Source organism: Martes martes (assembly GCF_963455335.1).
Source record: "Martes martes genome assembly, chromosome: 7".
Classification (NCBI taxonomy): domain Eukaryota; kingdom Metazoa; phylum Chordata; class Mammalia; order Carnivora; family Mustelidae; genus Martes; species Martes martes.
The window spans coordinates 36,860,588-36,873,681 of NC_137894.1; the positions used below are offsets into that span (position 1 = coordinate 36,860,588).

Below are 13,094 nucleotides of genomic sequence, written 5' to 3' on the forward strand. Positions count from 1 at the left end.
CAACAGGCTCAGTTAGACTTTCATTCTTCTTGCTAACACAACTCTTGATTTAAATTCAAAATATTCCTTTTCAAAATACTACATCAAAGTACAAAAAACAAACAACAACAAACCACCTGTTTCTATGAACAACTTTATCATACCATCATTTTTGGGTGCTGGGGTTTGTTTTAATGTCTACTGCATAAAATCTGGATTGTGTGCACAATTAAAACTTGTAAATTCTGTGGTTTCTACAAGAGATCAGTAGAGAAATCTCTAGGATTTCTAAGTAGCTTTCCTTTTCCTTTTTTTTTTTCCCAAAAGAAAATACTAGGGCAAAAAAGATTGCAAAAAAATGGAATTAATAGTTCTGAATAAAAATTTTAAGGCAGATCTGATTTCTAGTTTTATATAAGAAATGACATATCAATAAAGAAAGTCCTGTTCAATATTTAAGGTTCTAAATGGTTTCAGGAAGCATTCAAAACATATAAAATCAACTTATGGGAATCTGATAATGTGTACTTCCCCCCCTTAAAAATAACATGCTATAGTGACCATAATTTACTGTATTATTTTCTGAACCAGTTACACCAGTGTTCCTATGTAACTGCATACTTCAATTGCTAAAGAATTTATATCTTGGCTGGAATGAAATTCATCACTCCACCACTCTTTAATTTTCAGCAGGCAGAGATGATACTTATTTCTAAACATAAAAATCTTAAACTATACATATATATACAAGGTATACAATAATAAGAACATTTAGCAAAAACTGATATGTGGGTGATAGATTATTTTACTAAAAGAGATAAATACTATAGAACCGACATCCAGAAAAAAATTTTTTTCTGGATTCTGTAAGATGTCACTCATACTGAAATTACTAACAAGAAGTAGCAGTTGAAAATAAATACTCCTCAAATTGCTTACCTTCTGCTTTCATGTAGTGCACAGAATAAGCGATGACTTTGTCTGAATTATAAAGTGGCCTCTCCCAAGCCAAAAGGATCGCTGAACTGGACATGGTTTCAGCATGCACATTGTATGGAGCACTGGGTCTGTCTTCTGACATTACTACGGTCAGTCTGGCTCTAGATAAAATAGATCCTTGGCTGTTCTCAGCCATGCACTGATAAATAGCATCATCTTCAGGAATAATCTGGTTAATTACCAATTTACTGAAGAAAGAAAAAAATACTTCTATGAAAAATGCAAAGAATGATGTAGAAATACATTTAAACTATTGTTAAATTCACTCTCATTTTAAGTGGCAAAAGTTTATACTAAGAACAAAAAACTGTGTAGTCAACCCTACTGAAAAACCTGAGTTGCTTAAAATTATTCTTATTTTCTGAGTTTAATTAAGTAATAGTGATATCCAAATCCTGTTTGCTTTAGGTGAGTGACTAATCTCATTTTTAAAATTTGGCTTTTATAAGAAAGTATATTACTCTGTAATAGCATCTAATTTATATAACTTTGCAACATTACATAAATTCAGATAAACAAAAATTTTAAAGTTTTGTTAAACATATGGCAATGTTACAAGAAGATTCATATTTATACTAATAAAAAGGAGTTCTTAAAATCATTAAGTTTGAGCTGTGAAAAAATTCCTTGAGATTTGAATATTTCCTTCTTAGTTTCTCTTTTTATCTGTAAAGGAAGAAGGAACTGAGACCCCAAAGGCATAATATGCTTGCTAGTAACTTAGCTACTAGCTTATCAGGACGAGTACCCAAGTCTAGGGGACTGTCCATCATTTATTTCATTATAATCTACCACTTCCATGATCATATAAAACACGGAAGAATCTCTGGCGTGCTGATGTTATAATCTTAACTTCTCTTTTATTTTAGTTTAAAATACCAAGATAATTTAGATATTTGGTATTATAACCAGTTCACATAACAATTATGAAAGCCATTATATGTTCTCTAAAAGAGTAGCACAGTAGCATAGCCCACCTGTTGTACATTTTAATTCTCCCATTTGAATGTATCTTCCTCCCGTTTTTCAACCATGACATTTTGGGTGAGGGGATTCCTTCTGCTTGACATACAAATCGAGCAGTGCCAGCTCGAGGCCTTGTTAAACTTTCTGGCCATTCAACAAATGAAGGTGGAGCTATTTTTAAAGAAACAAGAAAAGAAAAAAATTTCCATGTCCCCAAAACAGGAATGATACAAATAGGCAAGGAAGAGTCTGGCAAATGACTCAAGTCCCGTCCTTGAAAATATTTAACATTCGGAGCCTCTTATCTATGCTCTACATATATCTATCCAGATGCCTTTTCTCAGCATTGCTCATTCAGATGTCCACTTCCCCGAGGTTTTTCCTATTGAGAACCTCTGTGTCAACACGCTAAAAATATGTACACTACGGTCCACCTTAACTAAGCCCAATAACATACAGCCATTTGTGCGTGCCCACAACCAACAGATTAAAATTTTAGATTGGTAAATGGATATGTGGATTTGCTGGTGGGTAAACAAAGACATAAAAGGGATGCTTAAATAAGAAGGAACATAATGGTATGCAGGCAAACAGGAGGCATGATAATTACATTTAACCCAGGGCTTTAATTTTCTCCTAAAATTCATTGTTGGATTACAATATTTCATATCAACTTTCATATCAATGCTACAAAACTCAAGAAAGGCATAAGTAAGCAATGAATGAGATAAAACAACAAATGTTAAAATACAAGATTCTCCTGAATGCAGAATGAAACAAAACATACCTAAGACAGTTAAGGTTGCCATGGCAACTGTAAAGTTGCGTGTGCCTGGGGTTGTGGCCCGACAAACATATACTCCAGCGTGTTGCAGCTTGACATCAGATATCATGAGATTACCGTTTCCAAGTACCCGAGTATTAAAGACATCAATAGACTTGTGATCTATTTCCAAGAGAATACTTCAGTGAAAATAATGTAACATAAGATCTAAAATTATGTCAAAAGATCACTATCTCATCATACCATAAAAAAGTATAAAATTTGCTACACAAAAACCTTTTCTCTACACACTGAAATGCCATTAAGTTAAAAGCAACTTAAATGACAAACATGTGTTTTGCATATAAAATAAACATTTTATCAGTTTCTTTAGAATGAACAAAGTTTAAAGACTTCTTTCCCTGAGAAAACTTACCAAGGCGGCTCCAAGAAATGATTGGTTTGGGATTTCCTGTGGCCACGCATTCCAAAACAACTGTCTGATGAAGAGACGTTGTTATGTTCTGTGGGCCTGCTATAATGGTTGGTGTGTAGAAGGAATGAGACTCTTTAGCTTTGAGGAGGAAAAGGCATAATATGAGAAGAAATTACAAATAAGATATAATAAGTGAAACAAGTTAAAATATCCTTAAGTTATTCAGTTAAAAAATAATTTTAGTGAGATATAACTCACATAATAAGCAAGTCACCATTTTGATGATATTTTAATGATTTTTAGTATTTTCAGAGTTGTGCAACTATTACCACAATCAATTTTAGAACTCCAAAAATAAAGAAACACCACACCTATTAGCAATCTCCTCTCCCCAGCCTGGCAACCACTAATCTTTCTGTCTCTCCAGATTTGCCTGTTCTAGACATTTCGTAAGAAAGGAACCATATATTTTATGATCTTTTTTGTAACTGGCTTCTTTTCACTTAGCAAATGTTTTCAAGATTCATCTGTGTTGCAACGTGTACCAGTATTTCATTTCTTTTTACTGAGTAATAATAACAGAACAGAACTTAATTATATGGATAGAACACATTTTATTTATCCATTCTTCAGTAGATGGACATTTAGTTGTTTCCATATCATTCACTTTTAATTGAGGCTTAAACGTTCATTTAATCCTTTCACTAATCTTGTTAAGAATTTATGTGACAGTGGGGAGAAGAGAAGTGTTGGAGTGCTTTTGTCTTTAATCTTTCATACCAGAAAGCTAACAGATACTACCTGATGTTAAAACATAGCATTAAAAATACAATTTCAGTTTCTCAATGTTTTCCAAAGAGATTTTTTTAACCTCCAAGGATCTTTTAGGAAACTTGTGAAAAACAAACATTCTTATGAAGTTCAACAATGTCTTCAGTCCAGATTTTCTTCCACTATATTCAAGTAAATTTACATTATTTAAAAATAAAAACTAGTAACTATGTAATTCCATTTTAATAAGACACATATTTCTTTCTGCCTCTTCATCTCTTTGACTAATTTCCCTTCTAACTATATTCATGTATGGCAAAATATAGATATTATGTTCACTTAAAGTTAACAATGATAATTTCTGGGTATTGGGGGTGGAGATATTTTTAAACTTCTATCTGCACATTTTTACATTGTTTAATATAAAAGTTTTTCTTTTTATATTTTTATAGACATATAATATGCCTATATTATATATATTATATGTCTATATTTATATATTACACATAATATATAGATATTATATATTATATAATCTTTATAATAACCATGTATCATTTTTATAAATGCAAATTATAATTTTTTTAAAACAACAAGCAAAAAAATACCAAACTAGAAATACATCTTTATTGACAATGGATAGTTTTGGTGGAAATGGATAATTGTTTTTCTCTTTTCACATTTTATATTTTTACAAAACAAATATTCATTCTTTCTTAAAGATGTTGACGTAACTTAAAACAAGCGGGCCTGTGAAAGAAGAGGTGCCTAAAAAGGATAAAAATGACCATTTCCAACTAGATAACAATAATCTAAGTGAAATTACAGTACTATTTTATGGCATACTATTACAGCCACAAAAGAAAAATACTTGGGCCAATAAAAGCTGAAGTCGCTTCCGCGTGGTACCTGGAATCACTGTCAGAGAGGCTTCCATACTTTTACGTCGGTGGGCTACAGTAGCAGCAGCACAACGATAATTTCCAGCATCCTTTTGGCCAACATCATAGATCTGCAGTACTCCTGTTGGTAAGGCGGTTATCCTGTTACAAGAAGAAAGGGGATTAAATTCTTTGTGGTGAGATTTTATATTTTAACATGTATTCTATGATTAATATATTCAACCTTTTTTAAAGTGCCAGACAATGCAATACTTTAAAGACCATTTAAAATATTAGCTTGACTCAACTGTTTTCATTTGGGTCACTACAGCTCTCTGAAACATGCATAACTATGCAGTATGTGGTTTGTGAAATCTACCAGTCTGATTTTATACAAGTTACATTTGACATTATAGCTTATATAACTGGTGGTCTAGAGCTTAGTACGATTTTTTTTCAAATCCTGATGTCTTGCCTATTAAAATAGATGTATTCTCCAAGATAGACCTGAATCTAAGTATTTTTAAAAAAGCTTTTTTGAATAACATTTTCCATCTCAGCATCCTACCATTTTAGCAAATGATTTTTACCTACTTTGGAATACTGCTACTCATGAGGACAAAAATCAGACTTTATGAAGTTGCTATTAAGTTCTTGATCCTTAAACCTCAACCACCTGCAGATCACTGGAGGTGTGTGTGGTGGGGCCAGAGGAGACTGGAAGTGGGAGGTGGAGACAGAATGGGCAGCTACCAGGGCATATGGGAGACTCCCAAAGTAGGAGTGCTATTGCCACAGTGGAGGTCTAATTTGGTTTCCTAAATTCTTGGGTGGCAAAGCAGGTGCTCAGGTGGTCCTATGATTGGAAAAGTTGTTTGAGGAAAGCAACAAAGCAGTAAGATAGGTTATTTGAATTAGGATCTAAATCAAAACTCGGATTATTCCCCATGTGCCAAAGACTGATGATCTAATTGTTTCCCTAAGTTTGAAATGTCTTAAAGAGGTTGGTAATTACTACTGTAAATGAAAATAAGCTCCATAATGGCTTTACCCCTGTAAATCTCATGACACCTTCATTACTCCTACATCACCTCCAATGACAAAAAGCTACATTTACCTGTCCATAGTTACAGGCAGAGTTGTCCGATTTAATTCCCATGTGATGACTGCAGGAGGGTTTGAGGAAATCTTGCATGCAAATCTAGCAACTCCTCCTTCTTGGACCTCAGTAGAAATCGGCTGAACTTCAAATGCAGAAATCGCTGTAAGATAAAATTTACAAATTTAGAATAAGTACAGGTACTATTACACTGTACTGTACTTGGAAATAACATTATGCTAGATCTTATCAGACTTGAACTTCTGCCCAGACATAAGACTGACCCAACTTAACCAGCACAAAGATAGTTTAGACAATGATTTTGGAAAAATAACTGACAGTGGCCTAGCTCAGGGAATCTGGTCTTTACCAGAATGAAATTCTAAATAAGTTCTCAAGAAATTTACAACCCATCTGAAGAAAAAAAATTAATACAACTGAAACAAAATTAAACAATTAATGATATGTAATCACATATCGTTTTTGTGTGGTATGAACTTCGAATACTACTATATTTCAGAGAAGAGGGAAATCAAGAAAGACAAATTAGGTAAAAACCATTTACAGAGATTGGATTTGAAGATTCAGTTGGGTTTGTGTGGAAGGGGGAGAAAAAGACATTCCAGGTGACAGGGAAGCAAGCACAGAAGAAATGTGTAGCCTCTGTTTACAGGATTGTAAGGAAACAGCAAGAACTAACTATTGCAGAATATTTCAGATTAAGGGATCATGGAAAAGGGGAAGGAGACTAGAGATAAAGCAGATCTGTACCATGACATAAATTAAGACATCACTGAAAATTTTTAAGCAAAGGACAATAGTAATTCTGATAATAGCCGTGTTTGGGAGAAATCAGCCAGGCATGGATATGCAGGATGGAGTGGAAAAAGGAGAGCCTCAAGTCAAAAGACCAACAGGCTGTTTAAACAGGAATGACAGACCTGGGTGGTGGCAGTGAGCATGGTGAGATTCTACAGATACCTCAATGGAAACAAAGACTCGGTTCTCACTGGACACAGACATGTCACTCTGTGTTTGGAATCCGATGAGGCTGGTATTGATGGAGCCGAATGAGAAGGGAGAGAAAGAAGACAAATGGTGTGTGTGTGCCTGACGAATTAAAGGTAGAGAGACTCAAGAGACTATTTTTAGTCTCGTGTATTTCCTAAGTGGAGATAAATCTCCAAGTGTTGATATTTCTAGAGATAATTCTTCTTTCTCATTCTAGGCAGGCCTCCAGGAGCCAGTCATCGGTGTCCACGCTTTTATATTTTGATAGAGTCCAGACTCCAGATAACACTGTGGTTTTCTTTCCCTTTACTGTTTTTCAGGATATAAAGGGCCCCAATGGTGGTCTTACTCCCCCCTCTGCAGAGTCCAGTTCAATATACATACATACATACATACATACATATGCGTGTGTGTGTTTACAGTTTATCAACAAAGTGAGAAGTCATGAAGAAAAGCAGAGGGAGTAAGGTCTACATGACTTACAATTCATTAGACTGGGAAGGGCAAAAAGTGACAGAAGACCACATATTCTGCCTTAGACTCACTTTTCATTGATCTGTAAATGGATCACAAGACTTTAGAGGTATAAGGCAAAGCCAGTGAATAATAATGGTGAAAATACTCAGGAACATCTACTTCCAAAAAGCAGATGGGGGTAGAGTAATGCCTTATGTGTGTATGTAACCAAAAATTTCTGCTTCCTCAAGAACAGTGGTTCTCATACCACTTTTGTCAGTGGATATCGAAACCATTTTCACGATCACCGTCATGTGACTTTTTCACTCTTAATTCTTGAGTGTATCGTGTGATGGATATTGCAACAGACTTAATGCAGAAGGAGATATGCCTGATTTATGAAGCATTAATTTCTCTTATTGATCCCATATTCACCTTGTCCATGATTTCTTGGGGGGAGGGTGTGTGGATCTTTTAAATCCCCCAAACACCTTTATATTTAACATTTCTCACTTTCTGGTCCCTTTTGAAAATTCAACCTGGTGGGAAAATGATTTTTCCTAAAGAAGACCAAGCACAATACCCTTTGGGACTCTCATCAGTACCTCTGAGACTAAAGAAAAAAGAGGCATTCATGATTCAACAATAAAAATAAGATGGAGAGGAGAAGGGAGTTGAGGGAAATTGGAAGGGGAGGTGAACCATGAGAGACTATGGACTCTGAAAAACAACCTGAGGGTTTTGAAGGGGCGGGGGGTGGGAGGGTGGGGGAACCAGGTGGTGGGTATTGGGGAGGGCACAGATTGCATGGAGCACTGGGTGTGGCGAAAAAACAATGAATACTGTTATGCTGAAAATAAATAAATATTTAATTTAAAAAAAAAAAAGTTGCCATCCTTATGTCTGTAACTCCTCCACCTTGGTGCCAACCCCATTCTTTTCCCTCACCTCTGGGAACCTGATGTATCTACCTCTCTCTCTTTCTCGCCTGCATATTCAAATTCTTTTCCTGAATCCTTCCTTCCAACTACAAGAGTGATTAAGTTTTTCCAAATCTCAAAACACAAAAAGACCAAAACTCCAGACATCTCTTTACGGCATGTAACCCTCTAAGCAGCTATCCACCCTCTCTCTTCCCCATGGCATTACAACTTTTCTAAAGAGTAGCTGATGTTAGTTGCCTCCCCTTCTTCCTTTCTTTTTTTTTTTTTTAAAGATTTTATTTATTTATTTGACAAGTAGGCAGAGAGGCAGGCAGAGAGAGAGAGGGAAGCAGGCTCCCTGCCGAGCAGAGAGCCCAATGCAGGGCTCGATCCCAGAACTGCAGGCGCCCCCCCCTCTGACTTTTTATCTCGAACATCTCATCTGCCTTCTTCCCCTATTATTTTATTGAAACAGTGTCAATGACATTGTGTACTCATTTCTTCCACACTGTCTTATCTATTGCTCTGATTCCTCCTTCCAGTCTCCCTTTTCAAGGCTGCTCCCTCCTCCTCTGCCTTTCCTTCCAGGGATTCCCTGCTCTTTTCTCTCCCCAGATTCTCTTTGGGGGATCCCATCCACATTCAGTTTTCAGTGACATCCATTTCTTGCGGCTGATTCCCCAAAATACATCTCCAGCTTAGATCACCACCATCCCCGGGCTTCATACTCATGGCTCCAATTGCTACTGGACACTTTCACCTGGAATTTATAAAAGGTACTTCCAACTCATCAAGTCCAAAATGAAATCCTCTTATTTCCTCCAACTCTGGGTCTCTACTGAAGTTTGTCACACAACTATTCAGATACTCACCTGAGCTAGACACTATTAATTCCTTCTTCTACACTCTCCTTCACTTGTTCCCACTGATATTAACTCCTGAACACATGTCAGATCCACTCCTGTGTTCTTCACCCAACACCTCTCACTGAAACCACGATGAAAGTCCCTTATCTGGTCTTCCTACTCCCATTCTTCCTCTTCCCTGCTTCAAAAACATCCTCTAAATGTACACAAGTATTTGATATGGCTGTGCTGGGCTCACAAGCTTCCATCTATTAATTCAAAGGCTTCCTTTGGTCAACCCATTACTGCTAAAAACCAAAAAAGGAATAATCTCACAAAAAATGTGATTCCAATTTTAAATGTCAAAAACACTGTGCATTAGCAACCAAACCCTCCATCTAAGTCTTTAAACTGCTTAGCCGAATTATCAGAAAAAGTGAATGTATATATCCTTGCTACATCAAAAGGAACAAATAGCTTTCTTTATGCCAACTATATATTTTTAATTCTTTTTGGCTGAGTACATTCTCAATAAACAGATTTATTGGCTCCTTTCTGCAAAAAGGAAAAGTAGTTTGACATCAATTACTCCACACAAAACTGTTTATATGGTAAGCATGCAGCAGTGTTTAAAAAGTCACTCTCATGTAGTTCTATTTTAAAAACACTGAATATCTCTGCAGTTAGAGATACACATTATAACTGTGAAACAAAGCATTTGATTTCCACAAGTCACACAATATCAATCCCATTATCTGTATAATCACACCATTCATTTAGTTTGTAGTTTACCCATGCTGGCAGGCTCTGAGTCATGTAATTATTCATCAATAATGGGCCAGATGAACTATCGCCCCAGTCCAGAAAAGGATTTTAATTACACCTATTTTAGAAATATTTTAGGCTAAAGTAATCTCTTCTAATTTCTTTCATTCATTCAACAAATATTCATTCAGTGTCTAGTATATTCTAGGTGTCAAGGATCCAATAATGAACAAAACTAACAGAGGCACCACCCTTAGGGATCTTCGTCTAATGATACAGAAAGGCATTCAACTAAATTACCATGCAAGCATACAATTTCAAACTGTGATAAACGCTTTCAAGGAAAAATACCAAGCATTATGAAAGCACATAACAGAGGTTATAATAATGACAGAAATAACAACAGTCAAAAATATTTTATTGCTGGGAGGTGCTTTAAAGGCATTATATAATTTATTTAAACTCCACAGCCATTATTACCCCAAATTCCAGTGGAAGAAACTGAAGCACAGGGAAATTAAGCACCTTACTCAAGTTCTGCAGCTAGTGAACAGTCTCTGGATGCCCCATGCGAATCCTCTCATGAGATCCCCAACCTTCCTACTGAAGACGAAAATTACTGATTCTACATCCAAGCAATTCTACTGCTCTGGTCTAAGTTAATAAGCACTGACTTTCGAGTTGGATAAGAATATGTGTTAAAATCCTAAATTTCCAAACATAGTAACACCTTTAAACCCCTGCATACTAGGATAATACTCTGAAGTGAAGGCTCTCGTCACAAGCAGGAGTACCTCTATCTCTAGGAACCCATGAAAGATAAGAGAGACAGGAGTGCATGCAAATTGAGTCTACTACCTCAGTCTAATATTTCTTTAGAAATCAAATATATTTTTTTAAAAAATCTATTTGAAGGGTGTGTGGGTGGCTCAGTCAGTTGAGTGTCCAACTCTTGATTTCGGCTCAGTCACCATCTTGGGTCGTGGGACTGAGCCCCATGTCAGACTCTACACTTAGCATGGAGTCTGCTTCAGATTCCCTCTTCCATTTTGCCCCTCTTCCCCTTGAAATAAATAAATAAACAAAATCTTTAAAAAGTTTAAAATCTATTTGAAAAACAGTTTACCTAGTGGGAATTGCTAGCTATTCCTACATTCTTATTCTCCTAGTTCTAAGTTCCCATACATTTGAACATCAGAAAGCCAAATACTTGGAGAACCATTAGAGGTAGGGAGACCATTTAAGAGGCTATCAGAACAGTAGACAAGAGATGGGCTGTGGGCCTGAATGATGCAGGAGATTATGGAATGGAAGGGAGGGCACATATAAGAGATGATATACGCAGAACACCATGATTTGGCCATAAGGTGTTCAAGGGAAAGTGAGGGAAGGATCCAACAGTTGAGGTTTCTGGGCTATGTGCCTGGAAGGTTGGAGTACAGTATGGTACCTACACAGGGAACGCAAAAGAAGAGCTCAGATGCACTGACGAATCACCATTACAGACTCATTTCCTCAGAATGAGAAGAAACCCAACATATAAAGGAAGACTGGGAAGCTATAAAATTTATAAAATAAAAGACCAGGGCTTAATAATATAAACCTCAAATACTTATCCATCCTGATTTTTTAACTGGTTCAGGTGGTCAAGATGTCAGGCTGTCATTAAGACATCCATGAGTTTTTAGAACAGCAGCCTATAAAAATAGCAATGTATAATATGTAAAATTAGCAGAGAAAAGAATTTATTATTTCTGAAGCTCTGTTGGAATGAACTCAGGAAACACAGTGTTCACTGTTCTTCCAATTTAACTTACGCTCATTTCTTGATGATAGAAGTTAAGGCAATAGAAAACTGAAGTAGAGAGCTAAGGCAAAACTTTAGCCTTAGCTGGTTTAAAGAAAATCAGGAATAAAATCTAAATAAACTACAGGACATAATTTAGGCAGATAGAGGAGGGCAGTAAAGCAGTACAGCCTTGCAGTTAAGAGTGCAGATATTAGGGATGCCTGGGTGGCTCTACTGTTTAAGTGTCTGCCTTCGGCTCAGGTTGGGGTCCCGGGGTCCTGGGATTGAGCCCAGAGTCAAGCTCCCTGCTCATCGGGGAGTCTGCTTCTCCCTCTCCCTCTGCCTACCCCACCCACTTGTGCATGCTTTCTCTCTCTCTCTCTCCCTCCCTCAAATCAATAAATAAAATCTTTTTTTTTTTTTTAAGAAAGAATGCAGATATTAAAATCTATGGCTCTGGGTTAAAATCACAGCTTTGGACTCATGTTCAGGTGCTACGTGCCCTTGAGAAGTTACTCAACCACAAGCCTCAGCATCCCTCAGTAAAATGGGGATGACACTCTACAAGGTTATTATAAGAATACTAAATGACACACACATATACATGTATATACACATATACACATAGAACAACATGAGTGTGTGCTCGGGCACTGCTGGGCACCTAGTAACCTTGGTTGTGGTGCTGGAGGTGGTAATAGTAACAGAATGTCCTGCTGTGAATACACTGCTTTTACTTTCAGAATGATGACTTACAGAAAGGCAAACAAAGGATGTTAGTGACCATCACGCAATAAAAATAAACTTTAAAGCCCTAACAAAGTCAGAGGTATTTTAAGATTTAAAATTCTTCTTTTCTACTGAGCTAGACACTGTAGACTTTATGTAAAGGAACATAAAATGGAGAGAAACAAATAATTTTCCTATTTTTCATGTGCACAGGTAAATTTTTTGGAGAGAATAAAATCCACTACTTCAATAATGAAATAATAGGGAATAGACTACAAGAAGATAGGTAATTAAGTTCAGATCTCTAGTGGCAGAATTATGTATGATAATTTTTTTATATTTACATTTTTCCTACAATACATGTAACTAAGAAAAAGTAATATTTTTAAAATAAATTTTATTACTTACATGGGACATGGAATGGGAAGTTTGCCTGCATAAATTTTCTGCTATTGTTCCACTACCTGAGAAAATCCCTCACTTTAATTTTATCTGCCTTCTTTTTAGTACTTTGAACTTCATTCTTTGGGTAGACATCACCTATGAGCTATGGATGCTTGATTCTCAACCCAACAAGGGCCCTCAATCTGAGAATTACAAGAAAAAGAACATCTGAATAATAGCTACTTTTCAACAAATTGTATAAACTTTTACATGAAAACTTAGAAACTTTAGAATATGT

The 13,094-nt window shown here is 36.1% G+C and overlaps 1 protein-coding gene across 1 annotated transcript in view; it reads right to left on the reverse strand.

Moving 5' to 3' along the window:
* Nucleotides 1-13,094, reverse strand: part of PRTG (protogenin) — a gene marked incomplete at both ends in the record, with an annotated part of 115,539 nt that overhangs the window by 52,668 nt on the left and 49,777 nt on the right. The window contains 6 exons of the mRNA XM_080808438.1: nucleotides 919-1,166; nucleotides 1,956-2,115; nucleotides 2,732-2,890; nucleotides 3,144-3,281; nucleotides 4,824-4,957; nucleotides 5,913-6,057. Of these exons, the coding sequence (XP_080664564.1) occupies nucleotides 919-1,166; nucleotides 1,956-2,115; nucleotides 2,732-2,890; nucleotides 3,144-3,281; nucleotides 4,824-4,957; nucleotides 5,913-6,057 (984 nt within the window). The remainder of the gene's footprint in view (nucleotides 1-918; nucleotides 1,167-1,955; nucleotides 2,116-2,731; nucleotides 2,891-3,143; nucleotides 3,282-4,823; nucleotides 4,958-5,912; nucleotides 6,058-13,094) is intronic.